At 36.2% G+C, this 18,232-nt stretch overlaps 4 protein-coding genes and 1 long non-coding RNA gene across 5 annotated transcripts; 3 read left to right on the top strand and 2 right to left on the bottom strand.

Annotated features, from left to right (window-relative positions):
• Positions 1-16: 16 nt before the first annotated feature.
• On the bottom strand, positions 17-4,426 carry LOC111801096 (protein CHUP1, chloroplastic). The gene is made up of 7 exons (XM_023685077.1): positions 3,449-4,426; positions 3,019-3,351; positions 2,814-2,945; positions 864-1,045; positions 664-775; positions 430-573; positions 17-331 (listed from the first exon to the last, which is right to left on the bottom strand). The coding sequence occupies exons 1-7, from the start codon at positions 3,941-3,943 to the stop codon at positions 206-208; spliced, it is 1,524 nt and encodes a 507-aa protein (XP_023540845.1). The 5' UTR covers positions 3,944-4,426; the 3' UTR covers positions 17-205.
• A 1,585-nt stretch (positions 4,427-6,011) lies between these two features.
• LOC111800981 (late embryogenesis abundant protein D-29-like) lies at positions 6,012-6,868 on the top strand. Its single transcript, XM_023684923.1, has 2 exons — positions 6,012-6,359; positions 6,653-6,868. Exons 1-2 carry the CDS (start codon positions 6,056-6,058, stop codon positions 6,823-6,825), a joined length of 477 nt encoding a protein of 158 aa, XP_023540691.1. The 5' UTR covers positions 6,012-6,055; the 3' UTR covers positions 6,826-6,868.
• A 712-nt stretch (positions 6,869-7,580) lies between these two features.
• On the top strand, positions 7,581-10,564 carry LOC111801159 (CBL-interacting serine/threonine-protein kinase 1-like). Its single transcript, XM_023685155.1, has 12 exons — positions 7,581-7,813; positions 7,903-7,965; positions 8,045-8,116; positions 8,208-8,315; positions 8,409-8,489; positions 8,592-8,771; positions 8,922-9,152; positions 9,270-9,374; positions 9,652-9,768; positions 9,940-10,002; positions 10,071-10,145; positions 10,239-10,564. Exons 1-12 carry the CDS (start codon positions 7,664-7,666, stop codon positions 10,326-10,328), a joined length of 1,335 nt encoding a protein of 444 aa, XP_023540923.1. The 5' UTR covers positions 7,581-7,663; the 3' UTR covers positions 10,329-10,564.
• Positions 10,565-11,556: 992 nt separating this feature from the next.
• LOC111799625 (chromatin structure-remodeling complex protein BSH) lies at positions 11,557-15,419 on the top strand. The gene is made up of 10 exons (XM_023683044.1): positions 11,557-11,701; positions 11,803-11,891; positions 13,200-13,294; positions 13,474-13,545; positions 13,649-13,696; positions 13,779-13,862; positions 14,069-14,107; positions 14,225-14,307; positions 14,437-14,499; positions 14,948-15,419. Exons 1-10 carry the CDS (start codon positions 11,652-11,654, stop codon positions 15,045-15,047), a joined length of 723 nt encoding a protein of 240 aa, XP_023538812.1. The 5' UTR covers positions 11,557-11,651; the 3' UTR covers positions 15,048-15,419.
• Positions 15,420-16,631: 1,212 nt separating this feature from the next.
• Positions 16,632-17,261, bottom strand: LOC111799626. The gene is made up of 2 exons (XR_002815871.1): positions 17,123-17,261; positions 16,632-17,039 (listed from the first exon to the last, which is right to left on the bottom strand). It is a non-coding gene; the product is annotated as an uncharacterized LOC111799626 (long non-coding RNA).
• Positions 17,262-18,232: the final 971 nt, after the last annotated feature.

Below are 18,232 nucleotides of genomic sequence, written 5' to 3'. Positions count from 1 at the left end.
TTATTTTTAAAAAAAAAAAAAAAAAAAAAAAACTACTAATATTTGAAAACAACATCTCTTTAAGCCAGCCACTACAAAGCAACCAAATGTCTCCTTAACTAACATAATCTATCTTTACTTACTCAGCTACTCCCACCTCAATTTTGCATAATAAATATACACTCAAATATTTTACACAAGGCACACAAGTATTATTGTTACTTGATTATGATGATGGTATGCCAACTATCCATCCTTGTTGCGAATGGGACCCTCCCACCACTTGTCTTGGGACCCATTGCTTTATTTCCTCAAAAGCACACAGCGTTTCTGAATCGAGCCCACCAGCGAACTGCCCAACCAGAACCCATTTATTTGCATCACAACCTCCATTTTTTTATCTTCTAATGCTATATAATGCTATGAAAGTTTGAGAGTATAGCTTGTTACCTGGTGAGTTCTGTATACGAAGTGAACTCCCTGGAGTAGGAGCGACTCCCGGTTGGATTCTTTGTCCGAACTGCGAATCGAATTCAGCTCTGTTTTCACCCTTTTCATGTACATCTTCGCCAGATTCATAGAAGCTTGCTTTATCTGGAAATGGTTGATGAAATTGTATGTTGCATGAAAATGGATTGGTTAGAGAATTTAGGGATGTGATTTGATGAGCGAAAGAAACCATACCTTACTCGTGATACCGGAGTCTAGCATCCAATTTGTTGGGAGTTTTAGGTCCTGATAAGAATGCATTACGGTATTTCGAAGCCCGATTAAGCGTTGTATGCCTCGCTCCGACCTTTCATTATATGAGGAAAGAAGTAAAAATCAAGACCAGATGCGATTTGGATAATGAAAAGGTATCAAAAAGTGTAAGAAGATCTAACTTGTCTAATAAGCTCGCCATCTTCTTCAAGGCTGCCTCACATGGAGAATTAGTGTCATCCTTGTACAAAGAGATCTCATTTTCCAACAGTTTAAGCACCCGGTATTCTATGGCTGCTTCTCGCATGGCATCGGCTTTCTTCTCGGGCCACTTGAAATGTTTCAACACAGCCCGCTCATCGGCCTGCAGACAAAATTTTAACATCCAATAATATAATGGGGGAGGAGCAAGCATATGGTCATCCATCAGCCACACCATTTCAACTCTTTCTCAACATCATTATTTTCACATTTTTCTGAAGTAACTTGTTCATGACCATTATAGTTTCTCTTATATCCATAGTGTCTAAGCTATAGCTTGTGTGTTCACCAGACAACCAACCGTAATATTAAATATTAGACAGATGACCAGATCGTTACGCCTTTCGTGCGGGTCGAAACTTACCCCACAAGGAATTTCGTTCCTTAGGACCGTTATAGTTATGGCTGCCGTTCACCGGGGATCGGTCGTCGGCTCCCCTGTCATCAAGTCACCAACTTCCCTTATGACTTGTACTCATTCCTTCTAAGTTTATCATTTTACATGGCCCTCATTGACCACTAGGATTATCGGAATAAGTATATCCTATTAGCCATTGATAGAACGCCCTTCTCAAAGCGCCATTTATAGACACAACAAGAAAATAGACTACCACAGACTAACTGAAATATAGCATTACTTTTATCATAAAGACCGGCATCAATATATCAGCTCTAGCAAGCGGCAGCTTCAATAGTTAATATCATTCATTTCGGGTTTTTCTTCATTATAAGCTCAAACGACAGTATTTAGAAAGAAACTACTGGAATTATCATTAAGTCTCAGTTTCTGCATAAACATGCTTCCTTCTGTTTTTAGAAATCAGGTCTAGAAGAAATATACGGCATATTCCAAGTGATGAACAACCATTATCAGTGACACATGGTTGAGGAGTGTGGAGATAAGATAACATATGACTAATGTACGTATAGATTTGAGCACAGTGAAATTCCACAAATGACAAATTTTGATAATCATCTGGTGTCTTCCGGTTTCAAGCAAAATAGACAAAACTGTACAGTTGGCCAGTCAACATCAACAAGGACTTCACCTCAAAATTAACAAAGAAAAAGACAAAGCCACGTCATTCTCAATCCAAAAAGGTTCTAGAATTTGGGTGCAGAATAGATTTTTTGGTCCAAAAGAAATAAAAGCCACCTCACATGCCCACGCTTCCTAAGGAGTATAGAGTTCACCCAAGAAAATGCCATTAACTTTCTGGATAGATTAAGCTTTCTTAGTTAATGAAGCAATAGTATGGTTCCCAAGGTGGTGGGTGTTCTTATGCAGGACGGATTCTGCCATTTTCCAATGTTAGAACCTTCAGATTAGAAGCTGAGTGACCTCGAAACCAAAGAGCGGGTTTGGAAATAGGTCCTCCGGGGACAACCCGACTAGTCAAGACTAGGTAATGTACAAAATCAATTATAAAGATTTGGGTCCCCTCATTCTCAAGTCCTTTGTCAAAAAAAGGAAAGGAAAAAGTAGACAAAAACTTAAAGAGACGATCCAGTCCATGGCACGTTTAGAAGTCAGAAGGGGGCCATCTTAGCTTAGGACAGTGTTATGGGCTCATCCGTGTAAGAATTAGGAATTCCTCTTCCAACTCGTCCCGAAAGATAATGCACGTAGCATTTGCCAGACATACATTATAGGAAGGCACTAGCCCAGCTCAAAACATTATATGTTCAATTATTGATCGGATTGCTGCTTTTCTCCTAGTAAACCAGACCATATTCATGAACAATAACTAGAAAATCTTCTACTTTGTATGACATGATATGGCCCACCACACCCAGAATTCTTTTGTCCTAAAACTTGCTCTTTCCATGGATTTACACAGAAAAGGAAAAAGAGACAAGTAAAGATTTACCAATGATGAGAGCTGGAAATCAAGCCAATCGACAAACTTGAGGACATCTTCTATGTCTGTATAAGCTGCAACGAGCACCTTGTCAATGAGGCCATTGATGAACTCTCCTTTGGTTTCAATGTCAGCTTTTATCTGTAAATTGATGATGAACACTATTAGCTATGGCTTAATTTTTCAATCAAAGCAACAAAAATCACCGCCTTACCGCTAAAAGATGCGCAGAACGATTCTGAATTTCCCCAACAATGCTATTGTGGGCATTGATCGCAGCTGGTTTCCCCAACAATGGAGGACCTCTCTTCCCTTCTTTCTTTTTTAAGGAGTGAAAGAGGCGTACGAGGTCTGGAGATTTCTGAGAGGCCACTGGTCGGGGCAAGGATTTCACGGGAAGAGGCGGCGGGGGCGGCGGCGGCGCCCGTGGTAGTGGTGGTGGTGGTGGAGCCGCCTTGGATTCCAAATCCTTAACATTCCGACAGGAATTTGATGGTTGGGCCTGCAACTTTCCATTTTCGAGTTTCTGATTGTACTCTCCAAACGACTGAAAATTGAAAACGATTCTGAAATTCCTTCAAATTTTCAACCGGAAATAGAAAAGTAATTTTCAAGGAAACGACTATGGCGTCTTCCTTCCTCACCTGGTCGTTGTTTCTAGCATTAGCGCACTTCGCTTCAGCGGCGGCTAGGTCACGGACGAGCAAATCGTTCTTCGATTGAAGTTCCAGGTTCAAGCTCTGAGACTTCTGCAACTCCTCCTTCAACGCCACTAATTGAGACTGCAAATCCTTAATCAAATCCTCTGTGAAACAAAGCTTCTTCTGCAATTCACTCTTAACTCCATTACAATCCTCAACATTCGAACAACGCCGCAGCGAATCTTGCTTGAGACCACCACGGTTGACCACTCGAGCCGAAACTCCAACATTCTCACCATCTCTCCCCTTCTTTGGAGCATTCGGCGTCAGAGATCTGCTAACTCTCGAACTTTGCTTCTTCACAACAGACTGCGGCGTCGATTGAACGGCCGATACAGAAACCATCCGCTTCGGCGACTCCATAGCCTTCGAAGAAACCCTTCCGCCGCGAGATGACATCGTAGAGTTCACAGAAGTCGATTTCCCTCTCTGTTCCATCAAAGCTAAGCGGAGGCGCCGTCGTACTGACTCAGATGTAAACCGATCAAGAAAGGCCAATTACCTGGCAGCCGCCGCCATGCACCGGGCAAAAAACCTCAAGAGGGAGAGAGATATAGCAACATACCTGAAAAGAGAACCACAACAAAGCACCAAACAAAACAAACCTCTACGCCAATGGCAAGCAAGCAAGAAAGAGAGGATTGATTAACAATGGCGATTAAGAGCAGTAGTCCGCCATTAACTTAACTTAGAATCTAAATTGAACCAACCCACCAATTGAGTATTCGTCTGTAAACTGGATTTGATCATAAGATCAAATGGTTTATCATGGGATTGTTGGACCACTTTCCAGTTCTTGGATGCATCAAACTTCCAAAGATGAAAACGGAAGGTCGCCGCTCAACATCATCTCAACTTTTGCCTTTTTCTCATTTGTGTTCGGTGGGAAGATTTTCCATTTCATAATTAAACATGAAAAGGAATTTCGGCGAATTTCTCCATTTTGATGCTAATTAGCTCTTCAATTTCGTGAAAATTATTTGTTATAATTGACATTGTTTAATAATTAAGTGACTAAGCTCTAATTTTACATTAATTCATATCTTTTCTTTTAACCTAAAGTTTTGACATTATAATATTAAATTATGTATTTATAGGTTTAATTACATCTCCTAATTATTTTTTAATAATACCATTTAATGAAATTATTAGACAAAAAAAATTATTAATAAATACTATATTTTTAATTTTATATCTAATAAATTAAATACATTATTCCTAAATTTAAAACTAAAATTAAAAAAATTAAAATAACATTTAAAATGAGAACGATAAACACTTCTATCAGTAAGTAATGAAAAAGCTCAGGGTAATAGGATAATGACATTGATCAAATAGACCAGAAACTTACGAACAATTTAAAATTTTATTTTATTCATATTTTTATTCTAATAAATAAGGTTATTAAATTGTTTTTCCTTGCAAATATTCTCTATTTTATCTTTTTATTTTTTATATTTTAATTTAAGTCTGACTCATCCATTAAGACATAATCATTGACGGGAATCAGGGTTGTTGTCCCTATCTCCCATCTTGATGTCGATACCTGTGAGATCCCACATCGGTTGGAGAAGGGAGCGAAAATTACTTATAAAAGTGTGAAGACCTCTCCCTGGTAGACGCGTTTTAAAATCGTAAGGCTGACGACAATACGTAACGGACCAAAGTGAACAATGTTTACTAATAGTGGGTTTTGGGCTGTTAGAAATGAGATTGGAGACAGACACTGTGCAGTGTGCAGAGTACGAGATCCCACATCAGTTAGAAAGAATAACGAAATATTTCCTATAAAGGTGTGGAAACCTCTCATTAACATACGCGTTTTAAAGTCGTGAGGTTAACGACAATGGGATCACTTCTTATGGACTCGTTGAGAATGATTCTGATCTAGTTCATGACCTATTAGAACTAGAAAGCACTCTGTTGGGATTGGGATCCTCACGGAGAGAAAAAGATTGCAGTCGATTTGATAATGATCGAGTGACATTACTTATTTGGCTCGAACCCAGAAATCCCTTAGATATGATACAAAATGGATCTTGTTCTATCGTTGATAAGAGATTTCTCGAATCAGAGTTTGAAGAAGGGGAAGGAGAAAGAGTCTTCGACCCGCAACAGATAAAGGAGGATTTATTCAGATGAACGTATCCATATATGAATTATTATTATTATTATTATTATTATGTAAAGATCTAACATTCGTACATTATCTAAAGTAATAATAAAAATAAAAACATATATCCACAAGCACATTGGTTTGTCTCTATTGTAAAATATGTATTTCCCAAGAGACACGTGTGTACGTCCAACCCACGAAGCAGCATCCACGCCCAACAAAAATCCACCTGTAAGTACCATGTCCGCCACGTGGGCATTCCTACACCCACCCAACAACCTCTGACATCCACGTGGCGTCCCTGTCAACCTCTGCCACGCGGACTCACCGTCCGCCGCTTCCCGGTAGATAAAAAGAAAGCCCTGAATCCCCAATTTCTCCGGTACCTAATTTTCTTCACTGAGCTTAAAACAATTTCACAATTAATCGTTCCAATGGCTTCAATACGAGTTCGCCGGCGCCGGATAATTCTCCCGGCGGTGGCGGTGGCAGTAGTGGTGCTGATTTTTATGGTGAGTTTTTGCCGGAGCGGGAGCGTGGGACACATGCCGTCGACGGAGGAGGAGGGTCGAGATTACCAGGAAATGAAGAGAAAGATGGCGGCGAAAGAAGAAAAGGAAAAAGACCGGTCGTCGGAGACTTGGACGGAATGGGCAAAAAAGAAGATCTCCGGTGGACTTGGACTGAGAAATGAACTCCGGGCAGACGGCGTTAACAAAATCGAGAATGTCGCCTCAGGTTCTGGTTTTTCCGGTGCCCAAAGTTTATTAAATTAATAAAAATACCTCTTAATATATTTTTAAAACTTTTTTAAATTTTAAAAATTAAAATATATATCTCTTAATATTAATATCATGTTTCCAAATATAAATTTTATAAATAATTTTTTAATGTATTTATTTTTATTCTTTATTATTAAAGAAATTACTATTTTTCATTATTAAATTATTTTATGGATGCGGAATCCGAGGTGGAAAATCTCTTATAAATGAATTAAAAGTTGATAAATAGAATTATTGTCTTAACAACAGAGGCGGGACAATATGGGGCTGAGAAGGGCAGAGAAGCGGAGGACATGGCGGCGGAGGAGATGAAGGCGAAGGGGGAGGCGGCGGAGGAGACGACGGAGAAAGGGTTTGTGGCGGGAAAGAAGAAGTCGGAGAGGATAAAAGACGACGTGGTTGGGTCGGAGGATGAGCTGTAATTGAGAAATTTATAATGTAATTTTGTACTTTTTATTTTTAAAATAAATAGTTAAAAATAAAACAAATTTGTTAAATATAAAATTAAAAATTAAGAAAGTTATTAAAAGTTAATGACACGTAAGATAGTATATTAAAGAGATGAAATTTTTTATTTAATTAATTTAATTTTTTTTTTCAAAAATATATTTTTATAGTATTATTATTTGATTAAAAAAAGGTTAAAAATAGAACTCTATTTTTTTAAACAAGTAAAGACGTTTTTTTTTATATTACAATAATTTTACTAAAAAAGAAAATTAAAAACAATAAAATTCTATATATTTATCGAATTTTTTTAACAAATATTTACCTATTTTATGTTTCTATTGTTTTATTAAAAAATAAAAGTAAAGAGAAAAATAGAATACTTAGTTATTATATAGTTTTTTCGCATTCTAAATTGCCTCAAAGCTAAAACGACGTCGTGTAGTGTGAGGTCAATTTCGGTAGGTAAAATCTGGAGGCAGAAAAAGAAAAAAACAAAAACGCATCGTTCAGAGAAGATTGGAGAAAATAAATAAAATTAGATTTAAACGTAAAAACTGAAGCGCGTGGAGTTGAAAGTACGTGGTTGACATTGAACGTGTTGTGAACGCGCTACTATCGAGCGTGGGGAAGGGTAGCTTTATAATTGAACGGTTCAATAATCTATGGCGCGAAGCCGAGTAAAAGTCAGAAAGAGAAAAAAAAAAATAATAATTATAAAAATGATTTAAAAGAAGAGAGAGAGAGAGAGAGCCACAAATTTGGCTGATAGAAATTTAGCAGTGACGAAGAAGAAGAAGACGAAGAAGGAGAATGAGAGTTGGGAAGTATGAGTTGGGGAAAACTCTGGGGGAAGGCAATTTCGGCAAGGTAAAGTTGGCCGTCGATCTCCGTTCCGGCCGCCGTTATGCTGTCAAGATCCTTGACAAGACCAAGATTCTTCATCTCAACTTCTCTGATCAGGTTTGGTTTCATTTCCTTTCATCCTTTTATTTTAGTTCTTATTGTTGTTATTCAGCGAATCGAACTGATGCAATCGGAATCGATTGCAGATTAAGCGTGAAATAAGTACTCTCAAGCTTCTTAGACATCCGAATGTTGTTAGACTCTATGAGGTTTGTGTTCGAATTTGTGTGATTCGTGTGGATTCTATGAATGAACGGGAGATTTGAATGTTTTGTGTATATTCTACAGGTTTTAGCTAGTAAGACGAAGATTTATATGGTTATGGAGTGCGTCACTGGTGGGGAATTGTTTGATAGAATCGTAAGCGTTCTAGCTGATGTTGATTTAATTTAGTTATTAGTTGAATTCTTGATCGATAGAGAGAATCGGAGATTTATGTGTGCGGTTTTAGGAATCAAAAGGTAAGTTGGATGAAGCTGAAGGACGACGGCTCTTCCAGCAGCTTTTTGATGGTCTAAGCTACTGCCATGATAAAGGAGTTTACCACAGAGATCTCAAGGTATTTACCTGCTGTTTCTGTTTCCTTGAATCAAATAATCACTCTTCATAGCGTTTTTATTTAATATTCCTTGTCGGTTGATGATCCATGTAGCTGGAAAACGTGCTTGTTGATGATAAGGGAAACATTAAGATTTCTGATTTTGGCCTCAGTGCTTTACCGCAGAATTGCAGGGTAATTTTATACATATCTACTTTAGAGATCATCTTCATGTAGATCTAGGCTACTTAATTAGCAGTTCAAGAACTAGAATTAATGGATAGTTCATGACATTAGGAAGATGGTTTGCTGCACACCACTTGTGGAAGTCCCAACTATGTTGCACCAGAAGTACTTGCTAATAGAGGATACAATGGAGCTGCCTCTGATATATGGTCATGTGGGGTTATCTTGTATGTGATTCTTACAGCTTGTCTTCCTTTTGACGAGACGAATCTGGCTCTACTTTATAAAAAGGTACCTAAAGCTGATTGCGAAAGGGAAAAAAAAAAAAAAAAAAAAAAAAAAAAAAAAAGGAAGAATCTAAATATGTCTTCTATTTGTTTAGATCTCTCTGTACCTCTCTCCTTTAGAAAATATATTTATATGCATCAACATTCGATGTAGACTTTGAGGGGGGATTTTCAGCTACCCAAATGGTTATCAGCAGGTGCCAGAAATTTGATAAAGAGAACTCTTGACCCCAATCCCAATACTCGGATTACAATGGCAGGAATTAAAAAGGATGAATGGTTCAAGATTGACTATAATCCTGCTTCTCCTTGTTATGATGATGATGATGAGGATGAGGAGATTCCATTCACTGATCAGGACGATGCCATCTCGACGCACGATGAGGTATACACAGAGAGATGAAGAGAATCTATTTTTCTTTCTCCTTGTCTTCTCTCCACCTTTCCCTCTCTGTGTTGTGTTGTCTTAACTGATGGGATTTTGAATGTTACCTTGGTGTAGGCATTTGACGGTGAAAACAGCCCAGAATCTCCCTCTATTATCAACGCGTTTGAGTTAATTGGGATGTCTTCAAGTCTGGACCTGTCCGGCTTCTTTGAGCAAGAGGTGAGAGCTCAAGTGCAGAAGGACTATGCAATCCGTGGCTTGTTTGTTTGTTTATTTAAAACTTCCATTTTATTACTTATCCAAAGCTCTTATTCGATAATCATTTCGTTTTTATCTTGTTTTTGAAAATTATGCTTGTTTTCTTCTAATTTTCGGTAAGCTTTTTACCTTTCTTACAAACATACTTGAATCAAAAACTATACCTGTAAGTACTATTTATAACTTTAGTCAAAATAGTTATCATAAAACCTTAATTTTGTAAGCTGAACAATCACAGGATGTTTCTGAGAGGAAGACCAGATTTACATCCAACCATTCTGCCAAGGACTTGCTCGAGAGGATCGAGATTATAGCAACGGATATGGGATTCCGGGTCCAAAAGAAAAGTGGAAAGGTTGGTACCCAGTTCTTAGAATTGAAAGAATTTGGTAGATGTCAATATCATTAATCACTGCATGAGAATGGATTGATTTGAGCTCTAAGCCATCGTAGTCAGCCATTTTAAATGACAAAGGCCCCTCTATTTGAAAGTAATGCAGTTTCTCTCTCTTTTATGCATCTTCAGTTGAAAGTAATGCAAGAGATAAGAAATCAAAGAAGCCTAAGCAATCTCTCATTCAAAGCAGAGGTAAACATTTCATTAAGCCTTGCATTTAAATTTTGATTGCTCCCATAACCAAACCTGCTTGGTCTCAGGTCTTTGAGATTAGCCCATTGCTTAACGTAGTGGAACTGAAGAAATCTTTTGGAGATTCCTCAGCTTACAGACAGGTAGGTACACAATTCATAGCAAGTAAGAAAAACTCGAGCTAAAGAATCAGCCTTCTTTACATCCTAACATTCATTTCAATTCAAACCCTGCAGTTGTGTGAAAGGCTATCAAATGATTTGGGCACAAACCCCGAGCTCGAACGGCATAATTCGAGTTCATTCACGTTAAATAGTGCATGTTAGAAGAAAGTGATACCCAGTTATAGGTCTTTGATTAGAATTATTGTTGTGTTTATAGTTTGGGTTGATATCATTTGCCTTTGATTGGTGAATAAGTTGGTTTAAATGTAGATAGCAGATAGAGCCAAATATTACATGGCTGGAAGCGTCCCGTGTGTGTCCCCTTGTATGTAATTCGATATCAAATGTAAAAGAACTGAAGTTCATTTGTATGATAGAAGAACTCCATTGTTGTGGCATTCTGGCAATCAATCGGGAAGGAGAGGAGCCATTATTGACTTCACAAAGATGTTAATGACACGGCCGAGGAAAAACCTTTGTGGATGTGTTACATCGATCTTACATAACATGCTATGAAATTAAAAAATATTGATCGTTACTCAGTTTTTTTTTTTTTCCTTCACATTTTGAATGATCCGTTTAGAAATTTATTGTTTTTTTTTCACGGGTGGTTTCAATTATCTATTTAGGAATACCTTATTTTATATGGGTATTAAAGTTATTATTGAAGTTTATCTTTTTAAATCTTTTAAATTTCGTGTCTAAGTCTAGCGCTGCTATTTTGAAGAAATTAGAGTGTTCAAAGCAAGTTTATGCCCGGTATATATTAGGATGGAAAATTAATAAAAAAAAAGTTTTTTTTATCCTTTCATATGTGAAGGGACTAACAAGACTCAATGCTACCCGTACATGAGGTAATCTATGCAAGAATTGATGGACTACGGTCACTCAAAATACTTTGGGAGGTGCGTGCGGAGAGGTCGGGATGTGCGCGCACGGGGTGATAATCTCAACGAGAACATAAATCTCGTTGAACTTTTAATTATTTTTATCTATCTAGTTCCTAAACTTTGAAAAGTAGCTAATTGGTCTATAATTTTTAATTTTGCCTCAAGAAACTTTAAAAATGTTTAATACATCTTTACATTTTAAGTTCTCCAGTTTTCATTTTTTTTTTTTTTTTTTTTTTTTTNTATTTTTTTTTTTTTTTTTTTGTCTAATAGATTATTTACCTTAAATTCATAAGTTTAAAATCATATTAAATATAAAATTTAATTTTATAACTAATAATATTTTTTAAAAAATAAAGCATGTCAGATTACTTTAACATTCTTTAAGATTTTAAATTATAAGAGCTAAATTGAAAAATTATCCACAACCACTCTCGCATTTAAAAAATATTTTTGAATTTTGCAGAAAATTGAAGAGAGAAAAAAAAAAAGAAAAAAAAGGCAAGGGGCCAAGACGGGGAAGCGCACTGCAGTCGTTCCGAAAGCTACATAACCAAAACGCTCGAAACATACACAACGGCAGAGTCGATCAACCATGAAATCTTCGGCCTCAGCTAACTCAAAATCTCCTTTCAAGTTCAGGATGTGAGTTCTTTTATCTCTTTCTACTTCATCATTGTTCGTTTCATTGATTCCTCTTTCTTATGGCTTTATATTTGGTTTAATGTTCCCAATCATTATCAAAGTCCGACGGCGGAGAATCTAGTGCCAATTCGCTTAGATATCGAAATTGATGGTCAGAGATTCAAAGATGCCTTCACTTGGAACCCTACTGGTAATTTCGTTTATTTATATCGCTCATGCCTGTTAATGTTTCCTTTTCAATCAATGATGTTTGATGTGTAGCGTAGTTTCAGCTCTGACCGTTCGAATTTAGGGTTTTTTTGTCCCTAAATTTATGATTTCTGACTTGGAAGACTGAATTAATCCCTGTTTTACCGATGATATTGGCGTATTGTTGATTCTTTAGTGAAAAACTTGCATACTTCATTTAGTTTTTATGTACGAGTTTAATGTCTTCCATGAACTTTTAATTATGTACATAATAAATATATTAAATATAAAAAATATTGAATAGGTCAAGAATTCAAAGTTCAAAGACTATTAGACACAAAATGGAAGTTTTGGGACATATTTTTAAATTTAGAGATCTATGTTAGACACAAACTTGAACATTCAAGGGCTTGGCTTGTGATTTTAACTAAAGTTTATGCATATATATAAAATAGTATTTATGAATAAGATATTTAATGTCCAACCTTAACCTTAAGATTAATAGAGGTAAGAGTTCCATCATTGATATTACTTGTTTTCTCGTCATTCTTTTCTCTACAATGAGTTTTATGGTTCTTAAGAAAACATTTAAATTCTTATGCAAATTTCAAAACGTACCAAAACTTTTCGACAACGTTGTTTAGGGAGGTAAATGATTTTTTTGGATATGGCCTTAACGTACCACCCTTTCAAGAACGCAAAAGCCCTATTATGGAAAAACCTCATCATGGCTTTCTTTTGGAATCTGTGGAAAGAAAGAAATTAGAGAATATTTGCAGAAAAGACACAGACCTACACAAAACTTTTCGACAATGTTGTTTACCAAGCTATATCTTGGTGTAAACGGTCTAATATTTTTACTTCCTATAGTTATACCTCCCTCATTGCAAATTGGGAAGGTCTTTTGTAAACATCATGGATTATACATCCCTCTTGTAAATTTCACCCATCAATGAAATTGTCTCTTATATATATAAAAAAATAATAATAATAATAAAATTTTTTGAAAACTACATTTTTAGTTTTCAAAACTCAGCTAGGTTTTTGAAAACACAGGTAAAAAGTAGGTAACAAAACTAGAAAACCCATAGAGGCTTAATTTTGAAAAACTAAAAACCAAAAACCAAATAGTTATCGAACAGGATCTAAGTTATTTAGGTTTTAACACGGGAGCTTGAACCTAGGGATTCAGTGGTTATCTTGAAACATCCCAAAACAGTAGGCACTCTTGAAGGTTAACTTGAAAATGTGTTTTTTGCTCTTGTGATAGTATCTCCAATTGCATGATTATATCTTATGTGTACTCTAGATCCCGATTCAGAGGTGGTGGTCTTTGCAAAGAGGACGGTGAAGGATTTAAAGCTTCCCCCAGCATTTATAACACAAATTGCACAATCCATTCAAGTAAGAACAATGGTTATCCGAACCTTCCTCTCCCATTCTTCAGGATTTCAATTGTCAGCCTAAACCATGTTTTCTAGTAATTAAGAGCAATTTTTGTTTTAACTTACATGAATTTTTGTAATGAAATATTGACATGCCATCAAATTTAATTATGTTTACTCTTGGCTTTTGCTTATTAGTCACAACTTACAGAATTCAGATCCTTTGAAGGTCAAGATATGTATACTGGTGAAAAGATTATTACAATCAAGGTTTGTCTAATTGGCATTGCAATACCAATCTCTTGACAACCTCCTCCCTTTATCATTATCTTACAGCTAGGTGCAAAATAATGCAATTCTTTTTCTTTTCCAGCTTGATCTTCGAGTAAACAATACGCTCATAAGGGATCAGTTTCTGTGGGTAAAGTTGAACATACTCTTGATACATTTGACTGGAAAAAATATTTATTAAGCTTACTTGTGCAAACTGATATGTCTTTTAGGACTTGAACAACTATGAGAGTGACCCTGAAGAGTTCTCCCGGACATTCTGCAAAGATTTGGGTATTGAAGACCCTGAAGTAGGAGTAAGCAAAAATCAATTGAATTTGAAAATATACAAAATAAATTCTTTTGTACATGTAAATTGGTTCCGTTGGTGATGAAAAGGCAGCATCTCACTTCGAAGGGATGGATTGTCAATGAGTTATTTTCACCTAAAGTCTCCTGTAATTGTTTTTTTTCCCCCCAACTATTGGATACCATGAGAATTTCATTTATTTTTGTGAGGTAGCCTGCAATTGCTGTTGCGATTCGAGAGCAGCTTTATGAGGTTTGTTTTTTCTTACCTGTTAAGCCTCCCTTTCGTAAAGACAATACTTTTTACAGTTCTGTTCACAATCTGAATGATTTATTTCGTCACTGCATCTTCATTGTGTCTATGTTCCAGATAGCCGTGCAGAACGTTGCTTCAGCAAGAGAAAGCAGACTGAGCAAGAAGGGCCGCCGAGGGTTTGAGCATGTTTCAGCAAGGTATATTCATTCAAACTTGTGCGTTGTTCCTCATTCTCTTTTGTAATTGGGACTTGGAATGAAACTAAATATTCACCTTCACTCGTTTGTCTTTTGCAATTGTGCTTCTTTATCTGTTTGGTGCAACAGTAAAACTGGAGGTGCTTCGGTGGACTTGATGAAGTTATTTGGTCATCGATCAAGTGCTGTTCGGTGAGTATTATTTTATTAATTTTTTTGAGTAATTACTTTATTCCCTGTTACCATTTTCCTAATATCATACGTTTTATTCTAATTTTTTAGCTTGTAGTTTGTGTTTATTATTAATGTTCTTTCTTTCTAAAATTTATATCTTAAACTTATCTATTCTCAAGTTTTAATATAAAAAATATTCAAAATACAAAGTCACTTGACATGCACTCTTTCGAACAATCTATACAAGTTAATGCACTTGGAGCTTAAATCATTATTCTTTTGGCTGTCTTGGTTTTTGTACCATTTTCATTTGTCAGGGTTGGTGAATTTCGATTGGGAGTGATCTTTTTTTTTTCTAAATTAAAAATTAACTCATGCTATTAGTGTATTTCTAATATTCGTTGCAGCTAACTTGTAAAATTATAAAAATTTGATGCTTATGGAAGTATGCACTAAAATGCAACAGGAAAAGAAAGGACTGGGACATCTACGAACCAATTGTCGATCTTCTATCCAACGAGGAAGTAGATGCCCTTGAAGCAAAAGAAGAGAGGGCTGCTCGATAACACGTTGCAAGTAGTTGAGAATATCACTCGTATCGTCATCGAACAGTGTCGACTTTTCCAGTGGAGGTAAATTATTCAACCCAGATGAAGTTCGTAGGCAATTGTTCTTGCTATCTTAACACATACTTAAGAGTTCTTTAACTTCCAAGTTAAAAGCTTTCGAATCGATTCTTCATCGACTGTACGTAATCCCTGTCTAGCTCTCAAGTAGGGACATGAACTCTCTGATAAGTTCACATGGTAGATCTTTTGACAAGTTTTACTGTATTGGCATGGACTATATCTCACTAGAGAAGGGTAGACCTTCTGAAATGAGTTTTCATTCTATTTCTTGCCTTTGATTTCATAATCAAAATCAGAACCATTCAAAAAGTGTTGAATGACTCATTAAGAAGGATTACACTGTTCCATTTAGCTGATAAGTGAAAAGTTCACTGATAGAATCATCTGGGCTTTTCCACAATGCTCCATTTTCCTCTTTGGAAGTTGGGATATGGGTTGTGGCTAGGCTTTGGTGATAACATTCCATAGCAGGGTCGAAGAGAAACTCTCTTACTTTTGGATATGGCTGAAAATTTTATTATGAGACTCTCTAGGATGGATTCGGTTTCACCTCCACTTCATGTGTTCGATAGAGGAGGACTATTTAGAGGTTTGGAGGTCAATGTGTAACGACCCAGATCCACCGCTAGCAGATATTGTCCTCTTTGGGCTTTCCCTTTCAGGCTTCTCCTCAAGGCTTTAAAACGCGTCTCTTAGGAGAAGGTTTCCACACCCTTATAAATGGTGATTTGTTCTCTCGTTCTATCTATATTGAGATTTTTCTTAAGAATCTAAGCATAAACCTTTGTCGTTTATAAGTTTTCTTGCCGTTGTTGTGATAAATTGGATCCAATCTATTCAATCCAGGTTTGATGAAGTTAGATCATTGAATACTTCATCCTCGATCCGATAAGACCTAAAACAAATCATGGGGTATTTCCAACTCAATGTTTGATTGGAGGATGAAATTGAAAGGATAATATTGTAGAAATGGAGGTTTTTGGATAATCCCTTCACGAGAAGCCCATCCATATCCCTATCTTTCTTCCTCACAAATCTATGAAAATGACAGAGAAAAATAAAAATAAAATCTGTACGGAATGATCGAGACTTTAGTATTGGTGTGGCAGTTGGAATTAGTGGCTCAAATTTTGAGATGATTAGATATCCACAACCATTCTTTGGCATCGATCCCGTAGATATTCTATTTACGAGGAGGGATTCAAACCTCTAAGCTCAACTTCGAATACCACACTACAAAATAAGAGCTCGTGTGGAGCTTTTTCTTTCTGATACACTGAAACATAATACAATTTTACAACCCCTGTAATAGGAGGGTTGGAGGTACGGCTAAACAATTCGAACTACATTTTCGATCTCGGTAATTGAACGGTTAGTTCCAATTTAATTTCTATGATATTTTAATTTCATTAAACGAGACGAATGAGTTATTACAAAATGGACCAAAATGAGTTATTTACTCACGTGGTAGATGAATTTTATGAATTGACGTTTTTGTTCTATTCTATTACTACAAAGAAATTTAAAAAATCTCTCTCTAAATCAAAATACGGGTGAGAAAGATGAGGTTCCATTTCCCACTAGGAAAGAGATTTAATTTTTACATTAACTAAGAGTAATAAGTCTCACCATGATTAAGAGCTTCTTCAAATCATGGGGATTCATTCCTTCCCTATAAACATAACGAAATCATAACTCACCGAGAAATAGAGAAAAAGAGTTATCTACAATCTTTTGGCCACGGCCGTGACAACGGCGACCACCACGACGATGATTAAGAAGACATATTATAGACGGTGGAGTTGGTGGTGGCGGCGGCTGTAGTAGAGTTAGTCTTGTCTAAAATAGACCACATAACTTGCACGTCTTCATACCCACATGCCATCACCTCTCCTTGTAGGTCTCTCACGTCTACTCGCTTCTCTTGCTCTACAAAAGAAACTTAAAATAAGACCATTTTCTTTATTTTTTGCTCCGTCGTTGAAAATTCAAAAGAAAACCCGAGAGCTCACCTGAGTCGGAGTCGGAGTGGGACTTCTTCGAGTCTCTCGGGTGTTGGTTGAAGATGGTGCAAGCCTTTCTAATAGGAGAAATTATGGTTTTCTTCCAAGAAGCCATTACCAACGAGAACGATGAAGCACGTAGACGAGAGTATATATATATATATATATATATATATATCTTAAAGTCTTAGAGAGAGAGAAGGCAAGATCCGTTTTTTCTTATCTAAAAATCAAAAATATTATTATGACAATATTAATAATATTTAAAAAGTATAAAAATAAATAAATAAATATATTATAAAGTGTATTTTCATACTGCAAAAAGCACATGGATCACCGTCCTCTCCGACCTTACACGTGAAACCCTTCACTTCTAACTTTCAAAACACTTTTATTTTTATAAAAAAAAATCATTTTAATTGTATTTTCCACTTGCTTTCGTTTCTAAATTCTTTTGGACCGATCCAAAATTTTGGATTGATCGGGTCGGTAACCCAAGCAACTCGAATAAAGCTCACAGCTCAACCCAATCCTCTTATTTATCCACCGTACACGTCACACTAATAACTAAAATTTCATAAATTTTAAATATCAAACATTTACAAGTCATAGCTCATCACTGACGTTTATTACAAATGTTAAATATTCTTAATCTTTTTAGGAAGAGGGTAGGGTTGGGGTTGGGTTATAACCCTATTTTCAAGTTGGTCGGGTTGACCCAACAAACAAAGGTAAACCCACAAATTGACCTGAATTTTCGGTTTTGTAAAAAATTAACTCAACCTAAATCGGACAAAAAAAAAAAATCTAACCCAACCCAACTCAAAAGGAGGGGACGAGGGACTAGAGAATCAAGCCATCGAGCCTTTTTTGTGCTGGTTTCCTCGTAGAAGCCATCGGGTTGACCTTACCTAAAATTGCAATTGCACGTCGTTAATCTATGGTTGAAATAATATTTTATGGCTCGAATTCATAATAATTCATTTCGGGTATAATTAATAAATTATTATACAAGTACCAATAATTAATTAATTTGCACAATTATACATTAATTAAAATATTAGTCAATGATTGGTTAATGGTTACCTGTAATTAAACAACTAATGAGTCAGTGTTATG

Source organism: Cucurbita pepo, chromosome LG08 (genome assembly GCF_002806865.2).
Source record: "Cucurbita pepo subsp. pepo cultivar mu-cu-16 chromosome LG08, ASM280686v2, whole genome shotgun sequence".
Taxonomy (NCBI): domain Eukaryota; kingdom Viridiplantae; phylum Streptophyta; class Magnoliopsida; order Cucurbitales; family Cucurbitaceae; genus Cucurbita; species Cucurbita pepo.
Note: the sequence above shows the minus strand (reverse complement) of the source record. Positions and strands in the feature narration are given on the sequence as shown.